At 36.0% G+C, this 17450-nt stretch overlaps 1 protein-coding gene and 1 pseudogene across 3 annotated transcripts in view; both read right to left on the bottom strand.

Annotated features, from left to right (window-relative positions):
• The window catches only part of LOC137765354 (CD302 antigen), a 131792-nt gene that overhangs the window by 39290 nt on the left and 75052 nt on the right, over positions 1 to 17450 (bottom strand). For all 3 annotated transcript variants that reach the window (XM_068545044.1, XM_068545045.1, XM_068545046.1), the window contains exons 29-33: positions 15022 to 15216; positions 12518 to 12744; positions 11067 to 11235; positions 7296 to 7445; positions 699 to 821 (exon numbers count right to left, since the gene is read on the bottom strand). In XM_068545044.1, coding sequence (XP_068401145.1) covers positions 699 to 821; positions 7296 to 7445; positions 11067 to 11235; positions 12518 to 12744; positions 15022 to 15216 — 864 coding nt within the window. The remainder of the gene's footprint in view (positions 1 to 698; positions 822 to 7295; positions 7446 to 11066; positions 11236 to 12517; positions 12745 to 15021; positions 15217 to 17450) is intronic.
• Positions 8138 to 8954, bottom strand: LOC137765493 (centrosomal protein of 57 kDa pseudogene; annotated as a pseudogene).

The raw sequence follows: 17450 nt of genomic DNA, 5'->3' as shown, positions 1-17450 counted from the left end.
ATTCACTGACTTTTTGACACATACTTACTATTTTGGAATTCACACTCATTTTAATTATTTAGAATTCAAATTTGCATAAAATGTGAAGCAGACTTCCTATTCTTCTATCAAATTTGTACTCTTCATTCTTTATCAATTTCAAGTGCACTGAAACCCTCTATCTATTATGCCTTATTGAAAAACTCTTCCACAAACCTTTTTGAACCAAATTTCTGCAATTTTACTAAGCTAGTATGAAAAAAAAATCACCATTAAGACTTAATTTAGCTCTATGGTAAAAAACGTTCCTAGAGGGAAGGGAACAACAGGAAGAGAACTTTCTGAATAACAGTTAAAAGTTACAAAAACACCGTGTGATAGACACTAGAAATCTAAGGGTTCCTGGTGGGGGACACGAGGGACACAGATATTGCCACAAGAGAAAAAAATATTCTGTTGACCCAAGTATCTTAAGCCTCTAAAACAATTCCAGTTGATTTAACCTGATTTTCTATTTCATTAGTGTTTCCATCATTACTAATAAGTCACTTGTTTATTCATTAGGAATTTATGAGCCTCTAAAACAGCAGACCTAGCTTATTCATCACTAAGAAGCATTCGAATTAGCCACCACTTGGCATTCTTTAGTGAGGCTGACTTGGTATTTAGGACAAGTTAGAACTCTCTTTGCACACTGTACATACAGATACGTCATTTACCGGCAGAAAGTTGAGATAATCCAAGCCAAACTCTCATGGTAATGTTATTATTTTCCCTCATCAGTCTGCTCACAAATTTATTCTCATCCTCATCCTTTATGGTAACGATAGTTGCAGAATGATCTGTTGAAGGAAACAAACCCCAAACCAATTAGTTTTATGCAAACTAGGGAAGTGGCTTATTCTGAACCAGCCATTTGACAAAAACTATCATGATCAAGATCACAAAGATGTTCAAACTTGACACAGAATGTTCTTAAAATCTGATATTTATTTCAGATTTTTAAAAATATAACATTAATAGCTTCTAAAAAAGTTAGTAATATTCTAGATTGAAACTTTGTATATAGAAATTTTACATTTCCTCAAAATGTTTACCTGGTAATATTTTTGGATCTTGGAACTACCTAACCAGTGAGACCTTTCTGTATGAACAGCTAGTCATAAGAATGGGGTATGTAATGGCAGAAGTCTGTGCTCCCCTACAGATTTTCAACACTCTCTCCTCAACAACCAGTTCTGTACAATAACTCAGCTTTAACTTTGCTTCTGTTAAAATGAAAATAAAAGCAAATAGGTTTGGGATGTCAGAGAGCATTGGCCTTCCTTTTAATATTATTTTATACATAAGAGTACTTGGTCATCCATTGTTAAGTTCCTAAATATAGTATGGCACTGAATGAGTGAGTATTCTTGAAGTTTGATAGGTTGCCCTAAACCCACAGAGATAATAGTGCTATCACCAGTATCAGGCAAGGGATAGAAACAAAATAATAACTAGACTTGGAAATCCATCCTAAATGGAATCAAATAGTCTTCAACCCAAACAAGCTTATCCATACTTGAACTAAAGCATTTCTTTTGTGGTGTGAAGTATTTAAAGAAGGGCAAAAGAAAGCCTTTTCTTCTCTACAGATCACCACAGTGTGCACACTTTACCTTGTTTAATACTACGTAGTCCTGTAGAAAAGTATTATCACTATTTTACAGATGTGGAAATGGAAGGGCAAGAAGATTAAGTAAGTTTGTCAGACTTTCATAGCCAGACAGCTTTAGAAATAGAAAGTCAATCTCAATCTTTCTAATGATAAGAATAGTTACGAATGCTCTCCATTTGCAGAGCTCTGTGATAAATTAGCACACATTATCCCATTTCATTCATTTCTACAACAACCCAACCTTTACCCAAACTTTTTTTTTTTTTTTTTTTAAATATTTTATTTATTTATTTATGGCTGTGTTGGGTCTTCGTTTCTGTGTGAGGGCTTTCTCCAGTTGCGGCAAGCGGGGGCCATTCTTCATCGCGGTGCGCGGGCCTCTCACTATCGCGGCCTCTCTTGTTGCGGAGCACAGGCTCCAGACGCGCAGGCTCAGTAATTGTGGCTCACGGGCCCAGTTGCTCCGCGGCATGTGGGATCTTCCCAGACCAGGGCTCGAACCCGTGTCCCCTGCATTGGCAGGCAGATTCTTAACCACTGCGCCACCAGGGAAGCCCTACCCAAACTTTGAAGTGAGTACTATTTTCATTCTCATTGTTCAGAGGAGAAAGAGAAACAATTATGTAGCTTCCTCAATATCATTCAGCTTAGTTAGTATGGAAGCTGGGATTTGAACCCAGACCTGTCTGTCTCCAAGGCTTAAGTGCTTAAACCCTACACTACAATGACAGTAAACCTTTTTTCTCCTTTAGGAGCAAGAGGCTTCTGACTTTCAGAACATGTATATAGAGCTCATAATAGTTCCCACCACGTGTAACATGTATAACACACAACAGTTCCCACACACAAGTTTCCATCATGTAGCTAAGCAGCAACAAGGAGATTTTTAAATCAGTAGAGTGTCTCCACAAGTTAGTAAAATAAATAAACGTCATCTGCCTGCCTAAATTGAGACCCAAGGATGCAGGTATTTGAAATACTCTAGGTGGTCTCCCTAGAAGTCGTTTCACAGTTAGACTACCCGCCAAGTTTCTCATGGGAGGGAGTCAATCATTGCTGCTCTTTCATTTTAGTTCAATCTGAAGACAAAAAGTCCTGTCCGTTATAATGTTCAGAGGTGTGGGCCATCCCTTTTGCAGAACGGATGTACAACCCGTGCTTCTTACACTTTGTTACCCTGGTCAGGCTAAGCTTACTTATTAATGACCAGGTAATGAAAAATCTACAATTTTGTATTTACTGCTTAACCAACTTCACAAAAAATCAGCTTCTTAATCCTTTCATTTAAGCACATCTAGCTATATTTAAAACAGTTTCATTTGTCAGTATTTTCACATAATAGTTTACTTAGCAATTTTTTATTCTATTTCTTCCCACTTACTTATACTTACCATGTACATATTGTTACATTGATCTTTTTTTTTTAACACCTTTATTGGAGCATAATTGCTTTGCAATGTTGTGTTAGTTTCTGTTGTGTAACAAAGTGAATCAGCTATATGCATACGTATATCCCCATATTCCCTCCCTCTTGCGTCTCCCTCCCACCCTCCCTATCCGCCTCCTCTAGGAGGTCACAAAGCACCGAGCTGATCTCCCTGTGCTACGCGGCCGCTTCCCACTAGCTATTTATTTTACATTTGGTAGTGTATATATGTCAATATTACTCTCTCACTTCGTCTCAGCTTACCCTTCCCCCTCCCCGTGTCCTCAAGTCCATTCTCTACGTCTGTGTCTTTATTCCTGTCCTGCCCCTAGATTCGTCAGACGATTTTTTTTTTAGATTCCATATATATGTGTTAGCATACGGTATTTGCTTTTCTCTTTCTGACTTACTTCACTCTGTATGACAGACTCTAGGTCCATCCACCTCACTACAAATAACTCAATTTCGTTTCTTTTTATGGCTGAGTAATATTCCATTGTATATATATGCCACATCTTCTTTATACATTCATCTGTCGATGGAGACTTACGTTGCTTCCATGTCCTGGTTATTGCAAATAGAGCTGCAATGAACATTGTGGTGCATGACTCTTTTTGAATTATGGTTTTCTCAGGGTATATGCCCAGTAGTGGGATTGCTGGGTCATATGGTAGTTCTATTTTTAGTTTTTTAAGGAACCTCCATATTGTTCTCCATAGTGGCTGTATCAATTTACATTCCCACCAACAATGCAGCAGGGTTCCCTTTTCTCCACACCCTCTCCAGGATTTATTGTTCGTAGACTTTTTGACCGGTGTGAGGTGATACCTCACTGTAGTTTTGACTTGCATTTCTCTAATGATTAGTGATGCTGAGCATCCGTTCATGTGTTTGTTGGCAATCTGTATATCTTCTTGGGAGAAATGTCTGTTTAGGTCTTCTGTCCATTTTTGCTTTGGGTTGTTTGCTTTTTTGATATTGAGCTGCATGAGCTGCTTGTATATTTTGGAGATTAATCCTTTGTCTGTTGCTTCGTTTGCAAATATTTTCTCCCATTCTGAGGGTTGCCTTTTCGTCTTGTTTATGGTTTCCTTTGCTGTTCAAAAGCTTTTAAGTTTCATTATGTTCCATTTGTTTATTTTTGTTTTTATTTCCATTTGTCTAGGAGGTGGGTCAAAAAGGATCTTGCTGTGATTTATGTCATACAGTGTTCTGCCTATGTTTTCCTCTAAGAGTTTTATAGTGTCTGGCCTTACATTTATGTCTTTAATCCATTTTGAGTTTATTTTTGTGTATGGTGTTAGGGAGTGTTCTAATTTCATTCTTGTACATGTAGCTGTCCAGTTCTCCCAGCACCACTTATTGAAGAGGCTGTCTTTTCTCCATTGCATATTCTTGCCTCCTTTATCAAAAATAAGGTGACCATATGTGCATGGGTTTATCTCTGGGCTTTCTATCCTGTTCCATTGATCTATATTTCTGTTTTTGTGCCAGTACCATACTGTCTTGATTACTGTAGTTTTGTAGTATAGTCTGAGTCAGGGAGCCTGATTCCTCCAGCTCCGTTTTTCTTTCTCAGGATTGCTCTGGCTATTCGGGGTCTTTTGTGTTTCCATAAAAATTGTGAAATTTTTTGTTCTAGTTCTGTGAAAAATGCCATTGGTAGTTTGATAGGGATTGCACTGAATCTGTAGATTGCTCTGGGTAGTATAGTCATTTTCACAATGTTAACTCTTCCAATCCAAGAACACGGTATATCTCTCCATCTGTTGGTATCATCTTTAATTTCTTTCATCAGTGTCTTATAGTTTTCTGCATACAGGTCTTTTGTCTCCCTAGGTAGGTTTATTCCTAGGTATTTTATTCTTTTTGTTGCAATGGTAAATGGGTGTGTTTCCTTAATTTCACTTTCAGATTTTTCATCATTAGTGTATACGAATGCAAGAGATTTCTGTGCATTAATTTTGTATCCTGCTACTTTACCAAATTCGTTGATTAGCTCTAGTAGTTTTCTGGTAGCATCTTTAGGATTCTCTATGTATAGTATCATGTCATATGCAAACAGTGACAGCTTTACTTCTTTTCTGATTTGTATTCCTTTTATTTCTTTTTCTTCTCTGATTGCCGTGGCTAAAACTTCCAAAACTATGTTGAACAATAGTGGTGAGAGTGGGCAGCCTTGTCTTGTTCCTGATCTTAGAAGAAGTGGTTTCAGTTTTTCACCATTGAGAATGATGTTGGCTGTGGGTTTGTCATATATGGTCTTTATGTCGTATATGTTGAGGTAGGCTCCCTCTAGGCCTACTTTCTGGAGAGTTTTTATCATAAATGGGTGTTGAATTTTGTCAAAAGCTTTTTCTGCATCATCATTGAGATGATCATATGGTTTTTCTCCTTCAATTTGTTAATATGGTGTATCACATTGATTGCATATATTGAAGAATCCTTGGGATAAACCCCACTTGATCATGGTGTATGATCCTTTAATGTGCTGTTGGATTCTGTTTGTTAGTATTTTGTTGAGGATTTTTGCATCTATGTTCATCAGTGATATTGGCCTGTAGTTTTCTTTCTTTGTGACATCTTTGTCTGGTTTTGGTATCAGGGTGATGGTGGCCTCGTAGAATGAGTTTGGGAGTGTTTCTCCCTCTGTTATATTTTGGAAGAGTTTGAGAAGGATAGGTGTTAGCTCTTCTTTAAATGTTTGATAGAATTCGCCTGTGAAGCCATCTGGTCCTGGGCTTTTGTTTGTGGGAAGATTTTTAATCACAGTCTCAATTTCAGTGCCTGTGATTGGTATGTTTATACTTTCTATTTCTTCCTGGTTCAGTCTTGGAAGGTTGTGCTTTTCCAAGAATTTGTCCATTTCTTCCAGGTTGTCCATTTTATTGGCATGTAGTTGCTTGTAGTAATCTCTCATGATCCTCTGTATTTCTGCAGTGTCAGCTGTTACTTCTCCTTTTCAGTTCTAATTCTGTAGATTTGAGTCTTCTCCCTTTTTTTCTTGATGAGTCTGGCTAATGCTTTATCAATTTTGTTTATCTTCTCAAAGAACTAGCTTTTAGTTTTATTGATGTTTGCTATTGTTTCCTTCATTTCTTTTTAATTCTGATCTGATCTTTATGATTTCTTTCCTTCTGCTAACTTTGGGTTTTTTTTGTTCCTCTTTCTCTAATTGCTTTAGGTGTAAGGTTAGGTTGTTTATTTGAGATTTTTCTTGTTTCTTGAGGTAAGACTGTATTGCTATAAACTTCCTTCTTAGAACTGCTTTTGCTGCATCCTGTAGGTTTTGGGTTGTCGTGTTTTCATTGTCATTTATTTCTAGGTATTTTTTGATTTCCTCTTTGATTTGTTCAGTGATCTCTTGTTTATTTAGTAGCATATTGTTTAGCCTCCATGTGTTTGTATTTTTTACAGGTTTCTTCCTGTAATTGATATCTAGACTCATAGAGTTGTGGTCAGAAAAGATACTTGATATGATTTCAATTTTCTTAAATTTACCAAGGCTTGATTTGTGACCCAAGATGTGCTCTATCCTGGAGAATGTTCCATGAGCACTTGAGAAGAAAGTGTATTCTGTTGTTTTTGGATGGAATGTCGTATAAATATCAATTAAGTCCATCTTGTGTAATGTATCATTTAAAGCTTGTGTTTCCTTCTTTATTTTCATTTTGGATGATCTGTCCATTGGTGAAAGTGGGGTGTTAATGTCCCCTACTATTATTGTGTTACTGTCAATTTCCCCTTCTATGGCTGTTAGCATTTGCCTTATGTATTGAGGTGCTCCTATGTTGGGTGCATAAATATTTATAATTGTTATATCTTCTTCTTGGATTAATCCCTTGATCATTATGTAGTGTCCTTCTTTGTCTCTTGTAACAGTCTTTATTTTAAAGTCTATTTTGTCTGATATGAGAATTGCTACTTCAGCTTTCTTTTGATTTCCATTTGCATGGAATATCTTTTTCCATCCCCTCACTTTCAGTCTGTATGTGTCCCTAGGTCTGACACTGATCATTTTTAATGGCTATTTCAATATTACATTGAGCTCATATATCATAAAATACTTAACCATTTCCCCACCACTAGGCAATTGGGTAATAATTCTATTATAATTAGTGAGTGCTTTAGAAATATTTTCAAAAATATAATCTTTGTTTTAAAGGGTTTCGTTAAGAAAAATTCCAATGATTAAATTACTGAGTCAAAGAAAGTCAACACATTTTAACTTACCAAGCTCTGAACAAAACCGTCTGGCTTCTGAGAAACTGTGCAATGCCTGATCAGACGTGTAACAGTGGTCCCTGTACTGAATCCACTGTGACTCATTCCCTTTTACTGCTGGACATCTTGATGAGTATGTATGAGAGGACACCTCTTTAGCTGTAAAAGTGTTAGACATAACTGTGAAAATGCACAGAAAAAAATGACTGACTTTTAAAATCTCATTAAATGTCACTGACACTGTGGTTGACACTGTGGTTCCTGTGGGTAAGAAGCATTCAACTCAATACACATCGGAGACAGCTGCAGCCCACACTGTGTGAGTATGCATTCTTGTTAGTTTTTGGAATACCATTTTTAAAACTGAGAATACAGAGGAAAGTACTTAGCCCTCTAAGATGACTTTAGACTAAAGTAAAAACAATTGGAAAGACAGACTAGGAGAAGAAGAAAAGACAGCTTGGGTAGACCTGTAACTACTTTGAAATAATAATTAAAATTCTTTATTTCTTTGGATTCCTTTTTATAGTAATAATAAAAATGTAGTTGTACCTTGCCGTAAAAAAAAATCACACCCACAAGTGAAAATTTGGTAATTTGTTTACAAAGCACAACAGATCAGCACAGTAAAATCTGTCTCAAACAAAAAAAGTAAGTGTGGCTTCGCAGCTCTTAACAATTCCCCTTGTTTCCACTTAAACTCTTTAATTTTTAATTGTGCTGTGTAACACAAGAAGCCTGTGTAATGAAGCCTGTGCCCCTTAAGACCATTGTTAATTCCAACAGAAGAGAGTATGAGAACTGGAAAGTAAATTGCTGGCATCCTGTTGGTGGGGTACAGATTATCTGAATCAAATATCTGACCTCGTATGGCCAGTAATCTCAACCCAAACCATTGTTCTGTATGCATTATGTATGGTCTGCATATCCTTCAGTCACTGAAGGCCTTTTCTGCTTTTTTCTCCTTGTCACAGTTTGGTAGAATTCTTTTTATTTATGATCCCTATGATTCCAGAAGAATGGCTGCTGTCCCTTCCTTCTTCATCAGGAGACTTCAGGATGGCTCTCCATTCCTCCTTCTGCTTCTCTAGCCTCTGTTTCTTCACCTGGGCTTGTTCTTTTTTGAAATCTAGTTATTTGATTGCCTTCTGCCTCCATACTTCCCATTAATGCCACTAGTTTCAGTTCCAAGTCTTCTTCCTTCAGTTTGACAATTGATTACTCCTGGGTAAGTTTCCCAGTTGCAGATGACGTTTGGTCATCTGCAAATTCATCTGCAAAGTCTGTAAGACTTGTGACAATTCTTCATTAATGCTGCCGGAGGAGGAAGACGGTACTAGCAAGCTCTTGATTCTACCACATTGTGAATATAGTTTCTTTGCCAAAAATATACAGCTGACTACTCCTTCATTGCACAGGTAGTAATGTGTGTTGCTTCATTAGAGGCAAAACATGTTGAACATTGGCTACCAATGCATGGTTAGGACAAGCGGACTTTTATGAATGGGCTGGCTTTAAAAAAATTCTTCTTACACTGAGAACATATGGAAATGCCTTATCTTCAAAGTCTATTTGTTTCTAGTCCAGGCTGCAACTGGGCTGTTTTAGACTGCATACATTTTTCTTTCCTTACTGTTTTTCATGAAGTTTTGCTTCCGACTCTTGCATTGTGGTAAGTTTGTTATATTCTTGTCAAGAAGATTCAACTTTTTTGAAAGGGGTAAAATACACGCAACATAAAATTTACCACTATAACTATTTTTAACTGTACCATTCAGTGGTATTAAGTACATTCACATTATTGTGCAAACATCACCACCATCCACCTCCAAAATTTTTTCATCTTGCAAAAGTGAAACTTTGTTCCCATTAAATAATAACTCCTCATTCCTCCCTCCTCCCCGCAACCACCATTCTACTTTATGTCCCTGTGAATTTGGCAACTCTAGGTACCTCATATAAGTGCAATCTTACACTATTTGTCCTTTTGTGACTGGCTTATTTCACTAAGCATAATGTCTTCAAGGTTCACCCATGTCGCATTGTGTCAGAATTTCCTTTCTTTTTAAGGCTGAATAATATTCCACAGGATGTACACAGCACACTTTGCTTATCCATTCATCTATCAATGGACACTTGAGTTGCTTCTACCTTTTGGCTATTGTGAATAGTGCTGATATGAACATGGTTTTACAAATATCTGTTCGAGTCCCTGTTTTCACTTCTTTTGGGTACATACCCAGATGTGGGATTGCTGGATCATACAGTAATTCTATGTTAAATTTTTTGAGGAGTCGTCATACCATATTCCACAGTGGCTAAACACCATTTTATAGTCCCACCAGCAATGCACAAGGGTTCCAATTTCTCCACATCCTCACCAATACTTGTTATTTTCTTTTTTTTTTTTTTTTTAAGATCCAGTTTAAGTTTGCACTTGTATTCATTTCCCAGGGCTGCCATAATAAATTAGCACAAACTTGGTGACTTAAAACGACAGAAATTTATTCTCTCATAGTTCTGGGGACTAGAAGTCTGAAAATAAGGTGTTAGCAGGGTTGGTTCTTTCTAGAGGCTCTGAAGAAGGATCTGTTTCATGCCTCTCTCCTAGCTTCTCGTGGTTGCTGGCAATCCTTGGCTTGTAGCTGCATCACTGCAATCTCTGCCTCTGTTATCAAATGGCCTTCTTCTTGTGTGTCTGAGTCTCTCCTCATAAGAACACCAGTCACTGGATTTAGGGCCCATCCTCATTAAGTATGATCTCATCTTAACTAACTACCTCTGCAAAGACTATTTCTAAATAAGGTCACATTCTGAGGTTCTAGGTGGACATGCATTTTGGGGAACACCATTCAACCCAATACATCACTGAATTTGTGTTTGAGCTGTTGTCATTCTCCTTCATCCTATAAAGTCTGTTTCTCTAACACAGTTGTCCTCTCCATTTCTACATGCTTTATCATATTTCTCATGTGTTTCAATTGTTTTTCTAAAAGATTAAATTTATTTTCTATACCTAACAGCTAAGATGTCAGTTCTTGATTGTGTTTTTATTCCTCATTCTCTATATCATTCGCCTTTTCTTGTATTCACTTGTATATCTAGATAAGGTGTTCACATTTTCTTCTGCTTAAATCTGTTGAATGTTAAACCTCTCTTGAGGATTCTTCAGAGCAGAAAATATGGTAAGCACCGAGAACCAGAAGCTTCAGATAACCACATGGCCACATCTCGTGGCCTGCCCAGAGGGCCTCTGCAGCTTGCGCTGTAGGTTCTTGTGCTCTTCATCATGATTCATACTCCACCCACCAGGGACGACCCCAGGTCCAGCCCCTGAAGGAAGGGGCTCTTTCTTTAGATTTTAAGGATCCTATATGTTTGGAAAACGTTCAGTTACACAAAACATTTCTTTACTATAGAAAATTTCAGAGCCATCAGTATGGTAAATCATAGAGGTATTTCCCAAATTTCTATGCTGTGGAACCCTTTTTTAAAAGGAGCATCTCAGCCTTTGAAAAACATTGCCAAGTGAAATTAAAATTCACAAATTCTAGAGTAAAACTCATCTAGTGACAGAACAATTGAAAGTCTTTGAGAACAAATTCCCTGAATGGGCATATCATATTTGTTTCTCTTCACAAAGTATCAAAATTATTTTGATAGGACTTGTGAATAAACCTTATTTAAAATCTACAAAAAGTTCCTTTGAGTATTTAATCATGTGCATAAAAAAAATGTCATGTTTTAGTAAATATACAGTTATTTGAAATCAAGTCTTACGTTTTGTAGATTTATAACAAATAGCACCATCCTTAACAGAGTTGCATTTTTCATGTTTCCAAATTCCTTTTGGATCCAAGACAACACAATTTCCAGCAGATTTTTTATCTTTCCATGGGATATAGTCAAAGGCACTGCCATCAGACCATTCAAAACTTGATTCACTTCCCTGTGTTAAGAATAATAGAGATAACTTGAATTCAGATGTATGACTTCAAAAAGAACATTAAGAAGAACATGCATGCTTTAAAAAATACAGGGATGGAGTGTTAATTATTTGCTTACAAGTATTGTAGATCTGGACCTACTTGTAAAATCAGGGATTTATTTTTGATGCATTGATTTGAGACATTTGCTCTGGCATAATTTAAATAGGACTTTAAATTTCGAGACAGGGTTACTATACTCTATCTCTAGATTTGTTTTTTTTTTTTTTAAAGGATGAGTTTATATAACACTTGAAATTAAATGACATGCAAATGTCTTCCATTTGTCACAATTACAGATTTACAGTCTCAACCTTCACATTATTCTAAATATTGTCTTTTATGTTTTATAGTTTTGTGGTTTGTGTCTCTGGCTAGATTTTTTCATGTTACAGAAGTCATCAAGCAGCAGGGGTCTGGAAGAGAAAAATACTTCCCAAGAAACTCATACGGGAAGGTTAGTTTTGACTTGTCCTCGATTCTATAATCCTAATTTGCCATCCTTTTATTTTCCCCACTTTGTTCTAAAGATTATTTAAATTAGGCCTTCAATTCTAATCTCAATAGATGTCTATTTTTTGTACACTAGACATCATTATTAGTACATGAATATACTAATTAATAGGGTTCGAATAGTGGTACAAAAGATGTGTTTACCCACAGAAGATTATTTTCAAATAGTGTTAATTTCTAGGGGGAAAGTGGGGAGAAAATATACATCTATTAGTCCTAATGTTAAGAGTTTTACTTGGCACCTTATACAGTATAAATTTTGTGCTAATAATCCTCTATTAAGGAAAATATTATCACCCCAATTTTACAGATGAGGAAATAAGCTTGCAAAGGTTTAATAACTTGCTTGTGATCACCCAACATGTAAACAGAAGACCTGCCACTCGTACTGGAACTCAGGTTTTTCTAATCCTGTGCTATTCCCTTTTCACCAGCTCTCCAACTGGTCTGTCCCAAATAGGTTACAGAGGTGTTGTTGAGACATTAATCTACTAAGCCCTTGGGATGGCTTGGCAGTGTCTAGGGCAGCTGCAGTCCTGGCCATTTGCCTAGCTCACTCTATAAATATAATTTTCCATTTGTTCTATGTTGTGAAAAGATAGAAAGCACTATGGTATGCAAATGTAATCCGAGGACTTAATCTGATGTTATACTTTGAATTAATATTTTATGCTCAAATTTCCAACCCTCTAACATATTTGGAAAATTTCTGGAAAACAAAACAAGACTTACATCATGACTTGAGAGCCCAACCCATAGTGGAAATCCATCACGCTTTACGATATCTTCCAGAAAAAGCTGGCCATTTTGATCATGAACGCTTGCCAAATGACCTCCACTTTGAGAACATGTATTTAATGCTTCATACCATGTTACCCTTTTTTGAATAACGTTATAAATACCATCTTCATATGGAATAAACCATGGCAGAGTAGTGTTATAGTCTTCCTTGTAGTCAACTGTAATATTTAAATTAAAAGTGTTAGTGATTAAATTTAAATTATTCAAAATACATATTTTGGGTAAGGTTGGACATGCAATCATTTCAAAAGTTAAATAAAACTGGGCCTCTTATTAATAAGGGAGGTCAAATGCATACTTTCTTTTTCTTATAGCCACAGCATATATAATAGGCTCTTAACTATTACAATTGTCTGAGTGATTAAAGAAAGGCATCAACATTGTCTTTTATTTAAGGACCTCACATATTAGTTGGGCACAGAAAACAACAACACCTGAAATGAGGGCAAAACAATTAGCCACTAAAATATGTGTGAATGACTAGAGAAAGAGTCATCTGAATTAAGGGAGTCAGAAAACCTGCTTGATAAATTAGATCTCCAGACTTCAGGTTAGCTGAAATTAGGACTAAAAAGAAATAAGGTAAGCAGAAAGTCAGCTAAAAACAAACAACAGTAATAACAAAACCACAATGATGAGGGTATTTCAAAGGGACACAGAAGCCAAGTAAAAGAGCTCCCAATGGCCAAATCTGAACCAATCTGAGCAAAATATTAAATAATACAGTCTATTAGATTATAACCCAAAGTATAAAATAAATAACCATGAGACCGTGCTGATATAAATAAATAACGAAATAATTTTTTTTTAATGGGAGAGAATAGACAAATCTCCTGTGTAGAATTCGAAGTAACTTATATAGATACTTCCCACCTCAGGAAGGTAGAGAATAACTCTCCATTCCACAAGTAAGGACTGAGTATGGTAACTTCCTTACAAAGAGTACGATATGGAAAGGGGGAAGAAGAGTAACTCTGCAGTGGAGAAAGCTAATGAACGTTACCTAGACCCAGGTGATCAAGGTTAAAATCAACAGTGATAAGTAAGTCATGCTGACAGCATATATCCTTCACAGGATGTGATGAGAATGACATTTTACCTCTGTGGTTTTTTTCCCTAAACCCCAAACCCATAACCCCAGTTTAATCATGAGAAAAACATCAGCCAACCCAAACTGAGGGACATTCTACAAAACACATGACCAGTGCTCCTTGAAATTGTCAAGAAAAGCAAGAAAATCTGAGAAACTATCACAGCTGAGAAGAACCTAAGGCGACATGAAGACCAAGTGTAACGTGGTATCCTGGATGAATTCCTGAACAGAAAACCAACATAAAGTAAAAACTAAGGAAATCTGAACAAGGTATGGACTTTAGGTAACAATAATTTACCAACATTGGTTTATTTGTTGTGACAAGTGTACCATACTAATGTTAGATGTCAACAACAGGGGAAACTGGTTATCGTGTATATGGGAACTCTCTGTACTATCTTTGCGACTTTTCTGTAAATATAAAACTATTCTAAGATGAAAATTTTATTTAAAAAGGAAAAAAAAAGAAGGTAGAAGACATCATGACCAGAAAAAAAAACCATATATAAAGGTGGAAATGAGAATGGTTATACACTGTACATGGGACAATGAAGAGATCAGCCTGACAGGAAAAGATACCTACTGAACCAAAAATGGGGGAAAAAATGGAGACTGGGAGAAGGCCTAGAATTTTAGAAGAGACTCTGTTTTCTAAAAGTCTCAAAAGCTTACATGAACTCAAAGCAATTAATAATATGGAATCCCTGGAGATTGTTGATGGAAATGGTGCATCAGAAAGTTATTCTGCAGGACTATGAAGGGAGAAAATGGGCCTGTGATGGGCTCCATGTTAGCAGAGGGCTTAGAGCAGAATGGCCGTAGTAACAGTTTTTAAGCTGTGAAAAATTTAAAACTGACATGCATTTAAAAATACACTTATTTAAGGAATTAGGCAAGGTTGAGAGACATTCACTTTCAGCCTGGAACGTCAAAACTCTACCCAAACACACTTCCTTATTTATAGAAATCTTATCCATCCTTAAGGCCCGACCAAGTTTTTACTCCTCCTCAGTACATTCTTTGTTTTCATTATTCCTGTTTTCATTGGTCTCTTTTGACTTCCCAACAAATGTAAGCCTGTACCAAATAACCTAAGACTAACCTGCATAAAACAGTGATAAACATTTAATGCTGTCTCCCCAACTACATTTTATTCCTTGAGATCAAGGACATGACACCAGGGAGTGTGTCTTTTCCTTCCTCTGTGACGTCTACAGCGCCTCTCATAGGACTGAATACAAGGGAGCCACTCAAAAAGTGCAACTGCATGATTCCCGCTAGTGCAGCTAATGACTTTACATTCTCTTTCCCTGGAGTAGAAACTCTACATTAGCATACTTACCCATTTCAATTTTGCAAGCCAGAATGCTGTGCTGGTGAAAGTAAAGTATGTCTTCAACAATATTAAAGGTTTGAATATCCCAGAAGCCATCAGTATTCAAGCCAGCAAAAAACTTGCCATTTTTTACAGCTGGTCTTCCTGATCTCCAGTGTGTATATGACAGCGTGGTCTTATCAGACCACATGAGAGAATTATCTAGAAAAGAAACACTTTTTTCTATGCTTAGAGATTAAATCAAGACTTGAATTACACTTATGACGTTAATATTTCAAACTCAACTAATTTTCTTTCTTCTTTCACCACCTTCTAAAAGGTTGTATAATTATGTGTATCCCTCTAAAATATTTTCTAATTATAACAGTAAACCATGCTTATTTTTAGTATAGAAAGTACACATTATAAACATGAAAATTAAAATTTACTTATCATTCTACCATCCTGAAATAACTTTACATTTTGTTATGTTTTTCATCCAATATTCATTTTTTCCTACATATATGTTTAATTGTAATGGAAATTAACATAATTATTTTATTTAAAAAATTAACATATATAAAACTAGTGCTAGAAACCTCTTCTCTGGACCTAAACTGTGCACAATTTATGTCGATTGATTTTTGACAAGGGTGCCAAGACAATTCAATGGGGAAAGAATAGTTCCTGGGACAACAGGATATCTACATGCAAAAAAAATTAAGTTGGACCTTCTCCTTTTACCATACAAAAAACTCAAAATTGATCACAGACCTACATGTAAGAGCTAAAACTATAAAACTCTTAGAAGAAAACACAGGAGTATGTCTTCACGAGCCTAGGATAGGCAAAGTCGATAGACACAAGTGATAAAATAAAAAATAGACAAACTGGGCTTCATTAAAATTTTTAAAGTTTTTGTGCTACAAATTATACTACCAAGAAAGTGATGAGAGAAAATATTTACAAATCATTTCTTTGACAAGGGACTTATATCCAGAATACATAAAAAATGCTTAAAACTCAATAATAAAAAAGACAAATAATTAAAAAAATGGGAAAAGGATCAGAATATAGATTTCTCCAACGATAACATACAAATAGTCAATAAGCACATGAAACGATGTTTAATATCATTAATCAATAGGGATATGAAATAAAAACCTCAATGAGATACCACTTCATACCCACTGGAATGGCTATAATCAACATAACATATAAAAGCAACTGTTGGCATGATATGGAGAAATTGGAACCCCCAATGGAAAATGGTACAGCAGCTTTGGAAAACCATCTGTTAGTTCTTCAAAGGGTTACACAAAGACCTAGCAATTCCACTCCTAGGTATATACCCAAGAGAAACAAAAACATATATCCACATAAAAACTTGTACGTGAATGTTATTGATAATAACCAAAAAAGTGAAAACCTAAATACCCATCAACTAATGAATGGATAAATAAAATGTGGTATATCCATACAGTGGGATATTATTCAGCCAAAAAAGGAATGATACTTGCTACAGTGCCACATGCATAAACCTTGAAACCATTATGCTAAGTGGAATAAGCCAGTCACAAAATAGTCACATATTATATGATCTCGTGTACATGAAATGTCTAGAGTAGGCAATCTGTAGAGACAGAAAATAGATCAGTGGTTGCTGAGGGTTGGGAGAGGGGATGGGGAATGAGGAGGGACTGCTAATGGGTATGATGTTTCTTTGGGGGATAGCGATAGTTGCACAACCCTGTAACTATACCAAAAGCCACTAAATTGTACAACTTAAATGGCTGAATTCTATGCTACGTGAATATACCTTACTAAAGTTTTTTGTAAAACAAGTTGCTAGGCCTATTAAAATTATGAATTGGTATGAAGAGTGATGTCATTATTACCTACACATACTCCTTGTTGTCCTGGTTATTTCTTCCTTTCACTGATTACCATTTCCCAAGGCATTCTACCTAAACATCTGCCTGCAGCCATGATACACAAGAAATACGGTACATATGATTTGTTCTTGCTTGCTGCTTTATATCACCTCATGTCTTTGAGTCCCTCTTTCCCTCTCCCCAAATGTTAATAAAGTTACAATTTTCTGGCCAATGTGATAGGCAATGGTATATTTCTAAAGCTGTTATAACAAAAGAGTCACTTTTTCACTTGGCTTGAAATATCTCTCAGTTGACACATGGCTTCTCTTAGTAATTTCTATTCGCGGCCCTACTTTTGAAGAGTCAGAACTTTAAAAAAAATAGAATCCTTTGTATAGGTGGTATGTACAATTAAATATTATTTAAGCATATTTAAGTGATAAAAAACCACTATGGATATAAATTAAGCCAGTAAGAATTAGTTTTAAGCCAAATTTACTGTTTGCTGGAAATATCTTTCTATATGTCTCTCATATGTCTGTATATTTTAATAGAAGTTTGGTTACAACTACATTTTAT

The sequence above is a fragment of the Eschrichtius robustus genome, chromosome 5 (genome assembly GCF_028021215.1).
Source record: "Eschrichtius robustus isolate mEscRob2 chromosome 5, mEscRob2.pri, whole genome shotgun sequence".
In the NCBI taxonomy this organism is placed as follows: Eukaryota; Metazoa; Chordata; class Mammalia; order Artiodactyla; family Eschrichtiidae; genus Eschrichtius; species Eschrichtius robustus.
This window is presented reverse-complemented; position numbering and strand designations above follow the sequence as displayed.